The 18,819-nt window shown below is 35.3% G+C and overlaps 1 protein-coding gene across 2 annotated transcripts in view; it reads left to right on the forward strand.

The window, feature by feature from the left end:
- The window catches only part of ITFG1 (integrin alpha FG-GAP repeat containing 1), a 270,698-nt gene that overhangs the window by 125,319 nt on the left and 126,560 nt on the right, over positions 1–18,819 (forward strand). For both annotated transcript variants that reach the window (XM_029924964.1, XM_029924963.1), the window contains exon 10: positions 3,539–3,711. In XM_029924964.1, coding sequence (XP_029780824.1) covers positions 3,539–3,711 — 173 coding nt within the window. The remainder of the gene's footprint in view (positions 1–3,538; positions 3,712–18,819) is intronic.

An 18,819-nucleotide genomic window follows, 5' to 3' on the forward strand; every position in this document is an offset into this window, starting at 1 on the left:
TAGGAAACTACATTTTATACTAAGACACTAAAGAAAAGCCTTCAGTCAGCACTCTAAAAACATTTTCTAGAGGCGCCTGGGTGGCGCAGTCAGTTAAGCGTACGACTTTGGCTCAGGTCACGATCTCACAGTCAGTGGGTTTGAGCCCCGCATGGGGCTCTGTGCTGACAGCTCAGAGACTGGGAGCCTGCTTCAGATTCTGTGTCTCCCTTTCCCTCTGCCCCTTCCGGCTCACTCTCTCTCTCAAAAATAAAATAAAAACAGGGCACCTGGGTGGCTCAGTCAGTTAAGCATCCGACTTCGGCTCAGGTCAGGATCTTACGGTTTGTGAGTTCAAGCCTGTGCTGACAGCTCAGAGCCTGGAGTCTGTGTTCCAATTCTGTGTCTCCCTCTCTCTCTGACCCTCCCCAAAATAAATAAAAATCATTTGAAAAATTAAAATAAAATAAAAACATAAAAATTTTTTAAACATTTTCTACACCCGAGTTTTATTATATTAAATGTTTTTAAGTTTTGAATTACTGAAAACATGAGGTCAAATAGCACCTAACCATTGGTTCGTATTATAAGTATGTGCAGTGATTAAATAGCCTGGCTTCAAGTGAGAGACTACTGTAAGAATATTTTCAAATTATATAGTAATCTATCTCTGAGAAGATAAATATCACAGCTCTTTGGTGACTCATAAGGATGTTATATAAATAAATAAAAGTCTTTCTACTTTTTAGACCTTAATATGTTTACCTTAACAGGAATATTTTATCCTTATTAATAGTCTGTCAAACTTTTCAGAAATTTGTGATAACTTAGCATTTTGTGATATTTTCCATCTTCTTCCTAAATAAAACAAACTACTTTTTTTGAAGTCATGTGAATCCTCAAGACATTTTAATCATATATAATAGGGTTTTTTTTGCTTTTAGGGAAGATTGAAAAATTGATTAAAGATATAAATAAGATTTTTTAAATAGTTGGTTTTCTATAAATATTTCTTTTATTAGCTATTTTTTTTATTTTTCCTTAGCAAATTGTGCTTTCTTTGGAAAACATAGAAAATGTTTGGGATACCCTTTGTACTAAAAACCCTTTCCCAGAAGCCATTTTTAATATAGTTAGACTTGGAGACACATAAAGAGTCACCTGCTTAAAAAAAAAAACATATTTAGGCATGATTGGCCTGCTGTCACTTCAAGCCAGCTGCACCTATTTGCACATCTCTAGAGTATGTGCCAGTATTCATACTCTTAACTAATTATGGGCATAGTTACGATTTTCATGGTCTGATTTCCACTCTAGATTTTAGTTTGCATTAGGTTATTAAAAGTAAAGATTGGGCATTCAAGAGAGAAATGGATTCCCGAAAGCTCTTTTTGAAATAAACCTATTCTCTCTGTTGTCTTCCTTATAATCAATGTAAAAATAAACAGTGTACTAAAAATGTAGCTTCCAGCTGTTTTGGTGACAAAGCCCATCCCCCTGGGCAGGCAGAGCATCTTTCGGACTGATGCTGGTTTTATTAGGAAAGCCTCAGAATTCTTGGCTCTGAAGATGGTAACTGAGGTCATCATCATGTATAAGAGGCAAAGCAGAGAAACAAGGGAAACTCTTTCATCGTCTAGCTTTCTTCCTAAACTCGTCCTCCTCAAAGGACATCAGTTTTAGATGATATTACAGTTTGCTATAATTTTTAAAAATTTCACTTGAGATTACATTTCTACTCAACACATGTTTAAAATGGGGGCTTCAACTATAGGACTCAGCATCAGTTCAAACTTAAGAGTCTGTGATTTTGTGAAAAACTTTCAAAAGCTCTGAAAAACTTTCAAAAGCTCTATGTGCCAGTTCAAGGAAAAATAACTAGTGATGAATTTTGTTTTTTTCTTTTTTAAATATAATTTATTGTCAAAGCAGTTTCCATACAACACTCACTGTTCATCCCAACAATGCCCTCCTCAATGCCCTTCACCCACTTTCCCCTATCCCCACCCCCATCAACCCTCAGTTTGTTCTCAGTATTCAAGAGTCTCCTATGATTTGCCTCCCTCCCTCTCTGTAATTTTTTTAACCCCTGCCTGTCTCCCATGGTTTCTGTTAAGTTTCTCAAGATCCATATATGAGCAAATACATAAGGTATCTGTCTTTCTCTATTTGACTTATTTCACTTAGCATAATACCCCCCAGTTCCATCCATGTTACTGCAAATAGCCAGATTTCATTCTGTCTCATTGCCAAGTAGTAATGCAATGTGTATGTAAACCACATCTTCTTTATCCATTCGTCAGTTGATGGACATTTAGGCTCTTTCCATAATTTGGCTATTGTTGAAAGTGCTGCTCTGAACATGAGGGTACACATGCCCCTATGCATCAGCACTTCTGTATCCCTTGGGTAAATTCCTAGCAGAGTTATTGCTGGGTCATAGGGGAGTTCCATTTTTAATTGTTTGAGGAACCTCCATGCTGTTTTCCAGAGCAGCTATACCAGTTTGCATGCTCACCAACAGTGCAAGAGGGTGCCTGTTTCTCCACGTCCTTGCCAGAATCGGTAGTCTCCTGATTTGTACATTTTAGCCACTCTGACTAGCATCGGGTGATATGAGTGTGCTTTCAGTTTGTACTTCCCTCATGATGAGTGACGTTGAACATCTTTTCATGTGTCTGTTAGCCATCTGCCTTCTTTGGATGGTGTCTATTCAAATCTTCTGCCCGTTTCTTCACTGGATTATTTGTTTTGGGGTGTGGAGTTTGGTGAGTTGCTTATATATTTTGGATACTAAGCCTTTATCCGATATGTCATTTGAAACTATCTTTTCCCATTCCTTCAGTTGCCTTTTAGTTTTGTTTATTGTTTCTTTTGCTGGGCAGAAGCTTTTTATCTTGATGAGGTCCCAATAGTTCATTTTTGCTTTTGATTCCCTTGCCTTTGGAGATGTGTTGAGCAAGAAATTGGTGCAGCTGAGGTCAAAGAGGTTGTTGCCTGCTTTTTCCTCTAGGGTTTTGATGGTTTCCTGTCTCACATTTAAATCTTTAAGCCATTTTGAGTTTATTGTTGTGTATGGTGTAAGAAAGTGGTCTAGTTTCATTCTTCTGCATGTTGCTGTCCAGTTCTCCCAGCACCATTTGCTAAAGAGACTGTCTTTTTTCCATTGGATATTTGGAGATTTCCATTTCTGGGCTCTCTATTCTATGCCATTGGTCTATGTGTCTGTGTTTGTGCCAATACCATCCTGTCATCCTTGTAGTAGAGGCTAAAGCCCTTCTCTGAGAGATGCAGGAAGTACAGATCCCCCTATGGTTCTCCCATGTTGGACCCCCCCCTCAACTAATGATGAATTTTAAAGGGACTTTACTTTTTCAGAGTGTCAATTACTGTTCTTAAATGTAAATTATAATACCCTAGCATATTGTAGAGATAAAGAAGTTGTAAAAAGATGATGCTTATCTTGACAACTTTTAATAGATCATTTGTTTTGTAAATGTTGTGAAGCTTTTTTGCTCAAGTAACTGTAAAATCTGATCTTGTCCCTCTTATTTCATAGTGGGTTCCAGTCCTACAGGAGTTCAGCAACAAGGGCACGCTCTGGGGCTTTGTGCCGTTTGTGCGTGAACCACGACCAACGGAAATACCAATTCCAGTCACACTTCGTATTGGAGACTACAACATGGATGGCTATCCAGATGCTCTGGCCATTCTGAAGAATACGTCTGGAAGGTAGGGAAACTAAGTGAGAATGTTTGTAAAATTATGTGCGCTTTGGTTCTTTGCTAACTGAATAGCACCTAAATATGGTAAGTGTCTTAAATAAGGACCATGTTAAGCTTAGTTCCTATTTCTTTACACTGTACCTGAATCACCAATTGCTTAGAATTCCTGTTGTTTTCCATAGGTTTATTTTCTATAAAACAGAGATGAACATCTATTTTAAACTACAAAGCCCATTTTTGATGCAACAAAACTTTATTGTGAAAGACCCAAAATTTTTTCTTTTAATGACTGCAATTTAATATTAAATTCATTAAATATTAACTGAGCCTTATTTATTTGCAGTCACACATGATCCTTACAATCAGGAAGCTTCCATTCTAGAGGTAGAGACAGGCTTGTAAGCAAAAAATTGCAGTTCAACGTATTACATTCAATAATAGAGGCATATACAAAGGTCAGAATGATTAGTACTCTTTAGTTTTTGGTTTATTTTTCCTGGAAATTGTTGAATTTTTTGTTTTATTTCTGTATTTGAGTATATTTGACACACAATATTATGGTAACTTCAGGTGTACAACATAGTGATTCAACACGTGTATACCTTATGTTATGCTCACAAGTATAGCTACCACCTGTCACAATATAACACTACTGTAACACCACTAACTTTATTACTTATGCTGTGCCTTTTGTTCCGTGACTTGTTCATTCCATAACTAGAAGCCTTTATCTCCCAGCCCCCTTCACTCAGAAGGCCAAAACGCTTTTAAAAACAGATGACCCAGTTACATTTCCAGATCGAAAATTATTGGTTTAGAGCTGAGCCTAGGCTTCAATCTCAGTCCAAACCATTACCCACCTGTGTGACCTTGGGTGGATTACCTAAATGCCTCAGATGTAAAGTAAGCATAGTAATTGCGTCTGTGTCATGCAGTTGTAGTGAAGATTAAATGAGATAAAAATAAATGACGCAATTAGTAAACACCTAGCACATGCAGACTTGCAGTAGATGTTACCTTACTGTTGCTTGTTTATAATGTCAATGAAAATTCAAACATGATTATAAACGTAATGTATATTTATTACATTATCAGTGACTTTACGTGCTGCAGCTCCTGTTTTTTCCTTAAGTAGCGGTACCAGTAGGTAAAGCAATATAGCTAAACTTATAATTAGCCTGCGTCTTTGCAGATTCTATAAATATAAACCTTCCTAAATCTCAATACTTTATTGTTTTCTTCCTATCACAATTCAGTCTGTTTTTTGGCCTTTATTGTTTATTATCTCCTACATCATATCCATAATTTTTCCTCTGAGCATTAATTCATTTGTTAACTCTGGAATTAGTGATAATTCAACTCCACATTTTTCTACCCTGTTTATGATACAATGCAACTTCCTTGGAAAAAATCAGATTTATTGTTGCATTTAGCACCAAACCATGTCCTCTAGAGATCTGATTCTTAGAGAAACATATATTATTAATGAATGTCCCTAAATATTTATAGATAGTTATAGAGAGTCTGTACTTAACCTTTCTAAGAATTTGATTTGAAATTATAATTGCTTAAGTTATGTTACAGAATTTTCCGGTCATTATTATCATATTATCATGCTTCATAATGTAGAGTATGTACACTCAGAACCTATGTGTATGAAGCAAATTTAATGTAACCAAATAAAATCTCTGAACTCAATGTGATTATTATTCCTTTTAAAGGTATGGTGGCACATAAAAACGAAGAAATGTAAAATTGCTTTATTCTGGACATTAATGCTGTTGAAAAGAATAAGATATTCCATGGAAATTCATTAAGTCCTATTATTCATCCTTAGAAAAATATCCAAACAATTTTTGTTTTTGTCATAAAGGTGTTTTTTTTTTATTTTTAAACTAGTGACTTCTATTTTGTCATTGTTTTTTAACCCAGTATAGTTAAATACAGTGTTATGTCAATTTCAGGTGTACAACTTAGTTCAGTGCTTCCATACAACACGTGGTGCTTATCACAAGTGTTTTCCTTAATTTCCATCACCTATTTCACCCAGCTTCTTGGTAACCATCAGTTTGTCCTCTGTAGTTAAGAGTCTATTCCTTGGTTTGTCTCTCTCTTGTTTTCTTTAATCATTAGTTCTGTTTCTTAAATACCACATAGGAGTGAAATCATATGGTATTTGTCTTTCTCTGAGTTATTTCACTTAGTGTTATGCTCTCTAGCTCCATCCATGTTTATGCAAATGGCAAGATGTCATTCTTTTATGGCTGAATAATATTCCATTGTGTATATATATTGCTATAAATTTTTATTAATATTTTTCTTTTAAACCATCAAATATTTAACGTAAGTTCCTTCACCATTCAGAAATAATGATGGTATTCACAGCTAATTGAGCAGGGAACAGTAAAACCTACAGAAAACATAAGGTAAGAGGCAGTCAGTCATAGATACTTGATGCTTTTATAAAAACAACTGTTTAAAACTGGAATTTCTTTTTGGTTCTATTTGGATAGATGAGAATTAAAGGATAGATTTTAGTAGGATAGATTTTAGCATCTCATTTTTCATGAAATCACTGAATAAAAAATAGCCTTGAAAAATTTCCTTGAAAGGGAAATGTGTATCTGGGAGAATTCAGCATAATACATTCCTTGGAACAGAAGAAGGAAAAAGGCACATGAGCGGCTCAGTTGATTAAGTAGCCAGCTATTGATTTCAGCTCAGGTCATGGCCTTCTGGTTTGTGTGATTGAGCCCTGTGTTGGACTCTGTGCTGACAGCATGGAGCCTGCTTGGGATTCTCTCTTTCCCTCTCTCACTGCCTCTCCCACCTGCTCTCTCTCAAAAAGGTGGGGGGGCAGAGGGAGACATAGTGTGCATGACATTTCTTTCCTGTGTGAATTTACTTTTGTCAAAAAAGCATTTGTAATTTTTAACTGATACCAAGATTACTGTGTTGCTGAGAATTAAGGCAGGGTTGATGGTTGCTACCTAGAGAATCCTGTCTCCTTTTATTCTGCAGTTTTTTTTTAATGAGGTAAAGATTAACTATGTAGAAAGAATAAAATCCACAGCATATAATCCATGAAAGAAATTCTGAAACCAGGGTTTGTTAACTTGTTTTGTGTTTTTATTTTTGTTTTCAGGAGATAATTGTTTAGAATTGTTTTTTATCTTACAAAAACGGCCTAATTTATCATAAGTTCATCCTTAAAATCATGGCACATGGAAAACTTTTCTATTAATGACATTTTATAGAAGCAGCCTGGGCTGGGATCAGTCCTTTTGCATATATGCCACCACTGACTGATAACCCTGTTTTTTCCTTGGCTTTCTCATTGCTACTCAGTTTATTCTTATATTCTATGTATAGTCATGTCTTAATTCTCTGAATTTCCATTTTATTGAGAGAAGAAAGGAAAACATAAAATGACATTGTTGTGCTAGAGACAGAGGTACTACTGGGCACCATTTTTGCCCTCTGCCCTGAGCTTGCTAGTGCGCTTGCCTGGCCCTGCCTACTAAACCCCAGGTTATACGTGCCCCAGCTGGAAACGTCCCCGTAGCCCTACCCTGCTGAGCCTTGTAGACAGGCATGTCCCAGCCGAGCCCTCCCTTCAGCCCCGCTCTCCTAAGCCCAACTGGTGCTCTTCCACAGCCTGCCCCCACTAAATCTGACCAGTAGCTACGCCCTGGCCTGACCTAACCCCTGAGGCCACCCCACCAACGTTGGTGAGTGGGTTTGCTAGGTCTGCACTTTCACACAGTCCCACCAGACGCAGGCCCTGTGCAGAGTCCATATAGAGAATGCCCCTTGCACACCTGACTGGTAGCCAGGGAGGCTTGCCTCTCTGGGCCTCATGGGACTAAAACAATGGGAGAGAAAGTTTTTGGCAAGCCGCCATCTCCAGGGCACTGCACAGACTGAAGCACACTACTAGTCTTCCTATAAATACTCCTTCAAGTCTAGAAGTCCTTCATGTCTAGAAGTAACTGTTTCTCCTAATACATAGAATCAAGCAAGTGAGGAAACAGATGAGTGGAAAAATAAGATAAAACCTAGAAAAACCTTATTAAAATAGAAATAAGTAATTTACCTGATAAATAATTCAAAGCACCAGTCTTAGGAGAAGAATGGATGAACACAAAGATAACTTCAACAAAGAGATAGAAATATGAGGAAGTACGAAACAAATCAAAATTGTCAATGAAATTAACTAAAAAGCAAAAATTAAAAATAAACCTAAAGAAAGCAAAAAAGAACTTAAATATAGAAACAAAATATTTCTCATAAGTGTTTTGTATAAATTATTTTAATGTTTATTCATTTTTTGAGAGGGAGAGAGAGACCACAGTGGTGGAGGGATAGTGAGAGAGGGAGACACAGAATCCAAAAGAAGCAGGCTCTATCTAGGTTCTGAGCTGTCAGCACAGAGCCTGACACAAGGCTTGAACTCACGAACTGCAAGATCATGACCTGAGCCAAAGTTGAACATTTAACTGACTGAGCCACACAGGTACCCCTTTAATAAGTGTTTTTTAAAACTAAATATTTCCTATGTACCTTCAGACCACATACTTTGACAATTGGTGCTTTCACTGTTCTTTTGTTTGTTTAATTATAAGTTTCTCTTAACCTAAGAGTTATTTTTAAAAGTTTATTTTTAATGTTCACATATATATGTTTGGGAAGTTGTTTTGTATTGTTGCTTTGAGGTTTGGGTATTTTTATTGTTTCTCTTAAAGTTGCTGCATTGCAAACATAAATGTCTCTTGTGTGATACTTTTTGAAATTTGTTAAGATTTTTTAGTACTTTGATAGCACAATGAGTGATTATTTGAAATATCATTCATGTTAACTGTGTTATTTAAATTTTCTATATACTCTCACATATTTTTCTGTATTTTTAAAAGTATGTTAATCGTTCACCAGGATCAACAATCTTAACAATCCTGATTAACAATTGTCAGTTTTTCAGTTTTTCATTTGAAAAATGCATTTTTGATTATTAGGTACATAATGCTTTCTGCATGTTTTGTCTTCCTCACTTCTTTTAGTAATCATGAAATATCTGTTTTTCTTTTTAATTTTTTTATACTTTGAATTCTTTTTTATAATATCAAATTTCCATGCTATTTCTTTTCCTCAGCATTTACGAGCCATATTATTTCTATCCCTATATTTTCAATTTTTATGTGCCAAAATATCACATAAGGAAAAAATTTACATTTGATAAAATGCAAAACCTTACACGTATAATTGGATGAGTCTGATAGCATTGAATAACCAATACTCCAATCTCCAGCCTCATAGGTAACCAATGTTTTGATTTCCAGCAACATAGATTGGCTTTGCATGTTCTTGAACTGCAGAACACTGCAGAGAATAATTTAAAAGGCCCTAAGAAAAAATAGAGGGACACCTCGGTGACTCAGTCGGTTAAGCATCCGGCTTCAGCTCAGGTCATGATCTCATGGTTCATGGGTTCAAGCCTCGCGTCAGGCTCTGAGCTGACAGCTAGCTCAGAGCCTGGAGCCTGCTTCAGATTCTGTATCTCCCTCTCTCTCTGATTCTCCCCTGCTCGCACTGTTTCTGTCTCTCAAAAATAAATTTAAAACAATTATAAAAATTAAGAAAAAAACAAAATATTCATGCATCAGAATACTCAATATTAACGTCAGTTCTTTCCACCTTTATCTATAGATTGAATGAATTCCAGTCAAATTCCCAATAAGCTTTTTGTAGAAATGTATATACTCATTCTAATATTTATGCAAAAAAATAGATTAAAAAAATTAAAATTAAAAGCTAGATTAGCCAAAATTATCTTGAAGTAAGCAACAAAGTTAGACAACTCATGCTACTTTAAGACTTGCTGTGAAGCTGTAGTAATCAAGACCTTGCATGTTCACATAATGAATACTTACAGAGATCAGTGGAATAGGAAAGAGAGTCCAAAAATAGAGCTATACATATTATAATAAACTGATTTTTTTTACATAGATGCCAAGTCAGTTTCTTGAGGAATGTGCATGAATGGCCAATAAATGTATGAAAAGATGTTCAACATCATTGGTAATTAGAGAAATAAAATTAAAGCCATTATGATATACTTTTCACACCCATTAGATGGTTGCAGTTAAAACTACCAATAACACTGGGCTCAGTCAGTTGAGTATCTGATTCTCAATTTTGGCTCAGGTCATGCATGATTCCAGAGTCATAGGATCAAGCCCAGTGACAGACTTGGTGCTGTGTGTGGAGTCTGCTTAAGATTCACTCTCTTTCTTCATCTCTTTCCTCCCCTGCTTGTGGGCATGCTCTGTGTCTCTCTCTCAAATAAAACTATGAATAATAACACCAAATGACGGTGAGAATATAGAACAAATGAAACTCATATGTTTTGAAGTAGGATAGGAATGCAAAATTTTCATTTTGAAAAACTCTGACAATTTCTAATGAACTTAAACACCTATCTCTCTTACAGCCCAGTATTCTATACCGAGGTACTTATGCAAGAGAAATGAAAACTAAAGTTGACTAAAAGACTTACAAAAAATGTTCATGGTACATTTATTTATAATAGCACCAAATTGAAAGCAAATCAAAAGTATATTAACAAGAAACTAGATAATTGATGCTATATTTATACAATTTAAAAATATCCACAATAAAAAAGAATAAATTATTAAAGAAGGATCTTCAGCAACATGGATGAATCTCAAAAATCTAAGGTGAAGTAAAAAAAGGAATAAATGATGGGATGGGAATTTTTTAAGACTATTACTCTTGCTCTTTATAGTAGAATATAATCCATTTAAAGTAATAATTTAATGGACAAAACCTAAATCCAAATTCCCACTCCACAGTTTATTAGCTGTGTGATCATGGCAACTACTGACCTCTGTCTAGGTTTTAATATGTGTTACTGAGAATGATAATAGTACCTACTTCATGAGGTTATTGTGAGGGACAAATGAGTTAACATATGCAGAGGACTTAAAACACTGCACGGCATAATGTAAGTTCATTGTGTGTCTGTTATTTTAATTATGTAATAATATTATGTGGTCACACATGTTCGGTTTATTCCTGACATTTTATGTTTTGTATTCCTTATGTTTTTTCCTTATTTTTCCCCTTCTTTTCTCTCTTCTGTTGGATCATTTAAATATTTCTTTTATAGTTCCTAACATGGTTTATATATTACAAATTTTATTTCTGTAGTAGTGATTACACATAAATGTTTAGTGTATATATATTAAATTTTACTTTTAAATGAACTCCTAAAGATATAACGATACTTAAAGAATTTTTAGCACACATTCAGTTCTCTCATTCCCCACCCACTGACTGCATTCAGTGATATCATCACCATTTATTTATTTACTTGTTTTAATATTTGTTGCTATAATTATTTACACTTGGCTACAAAGCTTACTAGTTTCTTTGATCACCATTGAGCATGGTTTCTTTGATTCATATATTATTTTTCCAGAAACATTATCAAATAATTCTGTCAGTGAGACTATACAGAGTCTTCCTGACTTTCCGTGTCTGAAAACTTATTTTCCTCTAGCTGGAATGCTAACTTAGAAGAGTATAGGATTCTGGGTTTAAAATCATCTTATTTTATATAAATAAACAGCATTTATTTCAATGGATTTCCTCACCATTAAATTCTAGTTCTCACTTTTGCTAGCGAAAAGTCTGTGTTAATCTAATTGTTCCTTGTACGTAACCTCAAGTACAGGATGTGTACTTGATCCAGTGTTCTGAAAAGTTATGAGATTGAATTAAGTGTCACACCTGCTTCTGCTAATTTTTTTTGTAATATAATTTATTGTCAAATTGGCTAGCATTCAGTGTGTCAAGTGTGCTCTTCGTTTTTTGGGGTAGACTCCCATGGTTCATCGCTTACATACAACACCCAGTGCTCATCCCAGCAAGTGCCTTCCTCAGTGTCCATCACCCATTTTCCCCTCTCCCGCACCCCCTTCAACCCTCAGATCATTCTCTGTATTTGAGAGTCTTTTTTGGTTTGCCTCCTTCCCTCTCTATTTGTAACTATTTTTTTCCCTTCCCCTTCCCTATGGTGCTCTAAGTTTCTCAAGATCTATATTTGAATGAAAACATATGATATCTATCTTTTTCTGACATATTTCACTTACCATAATACTTTCCAGTTCCATCCACGTTGCTGCAAATGGCCAGATTTCATTCCTTCTCATTGCCAAGTAGTATTCCATTGTATATATAAACCACATCTTCTTGATCCATTCATCAGTTGTTGGACATTTAGCTCTTTCCATAATTTGGCTATTGTTGACAGTGCTGCTCTAAACATTGGGGTACATGTGCCCCTATGCATCAGCACTCCTGTATCCTTTAGATTCCTAGTAGTGCTATTGCTGGGTCATAGGGTAGTTCTATTTTTAATTTTTTGAGGAAGCTCCAGTTTTCTAGAGCAGCTGCACCAGTTTGCATTCCCATAAGGAAGTTCCCATCTCCACAGCCTTGGCAACATCTTTTATTTCCTGAGTTGTTAATTTTAGCCACTCTGGTGTGAGGTGGTGTCTCAGTGTGGTTTTAATTTGTATTTTCCTGATAATGAGTAATGTTGAACATCTTTTCATGTGTTTGTCGGCCATTTGTGTGTCTTCTTTGGAAAAATGTCTATTCATGTCTTCTGCCCATTTCTTCCCTGGATTATTTGTTTTGGGAGTGTGGAGTTTGGTAAGTTCCTTATAGATTTTGGATGCTAAACCCTTTATCCGATATGTCATTTGAAACTACGTTTTCCCATAGTTTCTGTCAGTTGCCTTTTAGAACTTCTGGACCCCCTACTTCTCTGCCATGTCTCCCTGTTAAATTTCTTTTTGTTATTTACATCTTTTCTTTGAATCTCTTGGCCCTTTTTTGTTTGCTTTTTCATTTTTTCTAAAGCATATGTTAGAATAAATGCAGGATCTTCTAGATCTGTCTTTTGTTGTTCATTCTTACCCCCTCACAGTTTTTATCTTCTTGTGTGCTGAGTTCTAGAAAAATATTTGCGTCAACTCACTACCTTCATTACAGGAATGAATAGGACAGAATTTGAGGTTAATTAATACAGATTATTAATCACCATGACTGACAGTGGATCAGGAGCATCATTTTTATAAGTATTTTATATGTATCGGGCAGCACATATCATTAATTTCAAAGAGTAGTGAATGATATATGAATGTATATGGTAGTCTTTCCAGACAGACTGTGTTGATAAATTTTATTTATACAGGATTACTATCAAGATAAATTCCAATAAGTAGTTCACATATAATTGATGAGTACATTGCTAACTTTGTTTTTGCATAAAATTATACTGTTATAGAGTAAATTAAGCTTTTTAGCTCTTGAATCATCAGCATATATACAGTTAACTTATAAATTGTCAGGAGATGCTAGGAGTAATATACTTAATCCATTTTATTTCATTTAAATCAGCTTCCTTACTAGAAAAGTAGCCACAATTTCATGATTTCTAAGGAACAGTAACAATGTGCTTCAAAAGAGCAGTAACATGGAAGATTGTGAACAATTTTTTTGTAATTCTTACCAGCTCTATCAGTTAGACTAATGGTGGTAGAAACTGGCACTGTAGAATCCATTTCTCAGGATGACAGAATGGAAAATGCCTCTCCTGTTAGGCCATGAATAAGAAAGGACTTAGATTCAAACTTCTCTGTTATGTATATACTTGAAGTCAGATATATTAATAAAAGAAGAAAAATATATACTTCTTCCACTACATTATATATTACATAAGTTTTAATGAGAAGTTTAATTCTAAATACAGCTTATAAGAAAAAGATAAGAACATGGACTTTGGATTCCAGGTTAAATATTAGTGATGCCACTTAGGAGTTCTGTTTCCTTCAGCATGGTATTTATCCTATCTATCTACCAATCTATAAAGTAAGAATGGTTTTACCTCCCCTACAAGTTTATTGTGAGGATTGTATGAAATACCACTCCTTCCCCCCCTTCCCTCTCAAGTTTACGTTACTAAGAAGTCTATCTATAAACTAGACTATTTAAAGTGCCATGGCTCATTTGGTTTAAGTGTCCAAATCTTGATTTCAGCTCAAGTCATGATCTTATAATTCATATGTTCAAGCCCTACCTCAGGCTCCATGTAGTAAAATTCTAATACAGCTTCCTGACAAGTAGGATTCTTAAAATACCAGAATAATAGTCTATATATTTTAATAGAGGTTGCCTTTTATCTTATTTATTCTTATGCTTCTTTTCAAATATCCTACATGACAGCATTACATTTTTAATGAGACATAGTTTTTCATTTTGAAAAGTCACTTGGGGAAACTAGATATGCTCATGCTCATATCAGAACCTTGCATCCACACAAACATAGCCTAATGGAGTGAGTTGAGAGGGCAGTTCTGAGCTTGTCAAATACTGTAATCTGGTAACAAAAATCTGGCTGATTCTGGTCAACCAGTAAAATGAGACCTATTAAACAGTATTTGAACTGGAATCTTTGAACAGTTTGTTAGAATTATGCATCAGATAAATATGAGATTGTTCTCTAATTGATACTTTATCACATCATTCAACCATTCTCTATATTTTTGTCATTTATCATTTGTCAATCATATAAAATATTTAGCTAAAAGAAATTAGAAACGTTACAAGTCTGTAATAGAAGTTACTTATTTTTACTCTAAAAACAGATTCACGAACATATTTATAGGTTTGTCTTTACCGTAATATACTAATCCCTATTTCCTCCAGTCTCAACCACTTGTCTTTCAGTGTAAATATACTTCAAGAATCACCTTTGATTCTTTGTTGATGTGGGCAGGAGGATTGGCTAATGGGCATTGTTTTCTTTTGTCTTGTTATATGTTTTATTCCCTTTCTCTTCTGGGAATTCTCTCTAGTTATGAGTTTTATTTAACTTTATAAAAGTGTATAGCTGGGAACCTGGGTGGTTCAGTCTGTTATGTGTCCAACTCTTGATTTCGTCTCAGGTCATGATCTCACAGTTAACGAATTCAAGCCTCACGTCGGCCTCTGTGCTGACAGTGCAGAGCCTGTTTGGGATTCTCATGCTCGCTCGCTCTCTCTCTCTCTCTCTCTCTCTTTCTCTCTTTCTCTCTCCCTGCCCCTCTTCCTCTATAAATAAATACATACATACGTACATACATAAAGGCACAGAGAGTGCTCTTTTCCTATAGTTTTTAAAAATTTAGACTCGTGGCCTTTTAGGGTTGAAAGGAAATTTAAAAAGATGTCCATTCCCCTCATTTATGAATTAATTAGGGCTCAAAGAGGTTAAGTGACTTAGCTAAGATCACTCACGTAGTAGTAGTAGTAAAAGTGAGTAGTTTACTTAATTGATTCTGGATTCAGTCTGTTGAACTTTCTGTTTGATTGTGCTGAGTATTTATTCACTCAACAGTTCTCCTCCACGTGGAAAGGAGCACTATGCTAGGATCTGAGGATACAGCTGCAAGACATACATATCCTCTTCCTCATGGTGTTTCAGTCTAACTGCACAAATCCTTTAAAAAGCTAAATCCTGTGAAGGAATAGTGCAATATATAATGAAAATGTACAAGAGGATCATTTCTCCTGTTCTAGAAGGACTTCCCTGAGAAAGTGATGTCAGTAGTTGAAGTTGCTAAGTGTATATGACACTGTGTAACATAGAGGAAAAGTAAACTGAGACATTAACCCTATCCATGAGTTCTAACAGAAGTTAATACTCACTTTTCATCTAAAAAATCGTGAATCTTATACAAAGATCTACAAGTAGCCAAAAACACATGAAAACATGCTCTGTCATTTGCAAAATAGAAATCAAAGCCATAATGAACTACCACTGTAAGAAGTATTGATACGACGACATGGATGAATCTTGAAAATATTATGCTAAGTTAATGAAACCAAACACAAAGGCCCCATATATATGATTCAATTTATTTAAAATTTCCAGAGTAGGTACATCTGTGATACAGAAAAAAGGATTAGTGGTTATCAGTCTTTCACATCCATATTTTATACAAACAGCAGTCTGTTCAAGGCAGTGCAGGCTTTTTCTGTAATGTTCCAGCCTCTACCACTTACCCAATTTTAAAGCCACTTTCACAGCTTAGGATATTTGTTACAGTGCCACCCCCCCTTCTGATACCAAAATATTTATTAATTTCCTGTTGCCACTAATTTACTGACATAGTACCACAAACTTACCAGCCTAAAACAACACAGGTGTGTTCTGGAACAATTCTGGAAGTCAGAATTTCTATGTGAATCTTTTTAAGCTAAAAACAAGTGTTACCAGGGTTGGTTCCTCCTGGAGGCTCGAGTGGAGAATTTATTCTTTCCATTTCAGCTCCTGGAAGCTGTCTTCATTCTACCAAGGTCCGTATCAGCAGTTCTCCAGGCCCCACATCACATCACCTTCTTCCTCTGCTTCTGACCCCACCATGACCTTGTAGCTCTAACTCTGATTTCCCTCCCTCTCAGGAGGACCCTTGTGGTTACAGTGCACCCGCCCCGATAACACAAGATAACCTCCACACCTCATGATCCTTAACTCGATCACTTCTGAATCTTATTTTTGCCATACATGCTAACACATTCAGAGGTCCCAGATATTACAACGTGAGCATCTTTGCGGGGCCATTATTCTGTCTTCCACAGGTTGCATATCGGTACATTTTTCTGAGCACTGATGATGTGTCCTGGTGCTTTGATAAGAGGTTTAAATATGGTATTCATGTAATCCTCATTGCTTTCCCAGTAAGTGAATATTATCGTTACCCCATTTTATAGATGAGCAAACCGAGGTTGCCACAGAATAACGTGAATGCAAATGACAACATATATGAGACAGTGGGTGGTATTTAAAATACGAAATTTTCAAAACTGACAAGCCATAGTAATCAGTACAGTGTGTTACTGGCATAATGACAGACAATAGGATGGAAAGTCTAGAAATAAATCTTCATATATATGGTGAAGTGATTTTTAACTAGGATGGCAGTACCAGTTAATAAAAAGGACAATTTTTTTCAGTCATGTCAGGAAAACAATATCCACATGCTAAAAGAAAATATTGGCCCCTTACCTTATACTATATGAAAACTAACTCAAAATTAATCAAAACCTAAAGACAAGAGCTAAAACTATAGAACACTTAGATGAAAACATAGGAGATAATATTTGCATCTTTGATTTGGCAGTTACTACTTGGATATGACACCAAAAGCATAAGCAATAAAAACAAAAACAGACTAATGAAACTATACCAGAATGATAAATTTTTGTGCATTAAAGGACACTGTCAACAGAATGAGAAGGCAACCTATGGAATGTGAGAAAATACTAATAAATAAAGGGCTAATATCTGTAATATCTAAAGAACTCCCAACAGATCAACACAACACACAAATATAAAACAGACAAAGGAATTAGACAAACATTTCTCCAAAGAAAATACACAGATGGCCAATAACCACATGAAAAGATGCCTAACATCATGAAGCACTAAGGAAATCCAAATCAAAGCCTTCATAAAATACCACTTCACATGAGTAAGGATGGCTATTATTTTAAAAAGAAAACAAATTTTGGTGAGGAGGGAAAATTGGAACACTGTGCATTTCTGGTGAGAATGTAAACTGCAGCTGCTATGGAAAACCGTATGGTGGTTCCTTAGAAAATTAAAAATAGAATTACTGTATGATCCAGCAATTTCACCTCTGGACATATGAAGGAATTGGACTCCAGCAAATATTTGTATACCACTTTCACAGCAGTACAACAGCCAAGGAAAACGCAACCCATGCGACCATCAGCAGATGAATGGATAACAAAATGTGGTGGATAACAATGGAATATTATCAGCCTTTAAAAAGGAAGGAATACTCTGGTTTCTCTTCAGATCGTATAAATCTTTTGCCTTTTACTAAAAAGGAAGGGAGATTTTCTCACACATTACAATATTGAAGAGTCCTAGAGACATGCTAAGTGAAATGCCAGTCACCACAGGACAAATACTATATGATTCTACTGATATGAAGTACCTAGAATAGTCACATTCATAGAAACAGAAAGCTAAGGGTAGTTACTGGAAGCTAAGGGGAGAAGGAGTGAAGAAACCATGTCTAATGAGTACAGTTTCAGTTTTTGAAGATGAAACAAGTTCTTGAGATGGATAATGGTGATGATTGTACAACACTGTGTATATACATGAAGCTACTGAACTGTATGCTTTAAAGTTGTTAAAATGATCCATTATGTATATTTTCCTCAACATATAGTAGAATATTAAGAAAGTTATCTGCATCTGCAAAACTGTAGGGATTTTAGTATATATAATCTAGGAGAGAAAGAAAACTCCCGTCTTACCATAATAACCTTGAAAATACCTAAGATATTCTTGTAATCAACTAACCTGATAATATATATGGGGTTTTTTCTTCTGAATCTTTTTATCACTTTAGTTTGTGAAGGTATCTTTTCTCTGATGCAATTTATACTTGTTCATGTATTTATTCACTTAGAAAATAAGTGGTGCTGGGCATTTTTTTCAGATGTTAGAGCGAGAACAAGAAAAGGTAAAACCCTTGTCTCTCATTGAACTTTATCTTCTAGTGGTTGGGGTGAGGCCAAGATGTCTGTTTTAATTTAGGTTTCTCAAACAAAGAATTGCCAAAGTAATAACATTGAGATTAAGCTGAAATTATGAGGAGATAGTCACATGAGAATTACTGCATCATAAAACTTGATCAGTAATTTGCATATTGAACAAATTTGTTGAGGTTGTACCATTTTCTTGGCCCTCTTCTATATTTGGGGAAATAACAGCATGAAATTAATAGAGTTCCTAATTTCCTAGGGTTGACATTATAATGGAAAGAACAGATTATAAACAAATATAAGTAAATATAAAGTGTGAAAAATAATTGCCAAGAAAAACAAAATTAAGCAAAGTAATATGTGACAGAGTGGAAGGAGAGGACAGTGAGAGATGGTAGATAGTTTGGGACATAAAAATCAGGTGAGGCCTTCTTGTGGAGGTGACATTTGAGCAGAAACCTGAATT

This window comes from Suricata suricatta, chromosome 16 (genome assembly GCF_006229205.1).
Source record: "Suricata suricatta isolate VVHF042 chromosome 16, meerkat_22Aug2017_6uvM2_HiC, whole genome shotgun sequence".
Classification (NCBI taxonomy): domain Eukaryota; kingdom Metazoa; phylum Chordata; class Mammalia; order Carnivora; family Herpestidae; genus Suricata; species Suricata suricatta.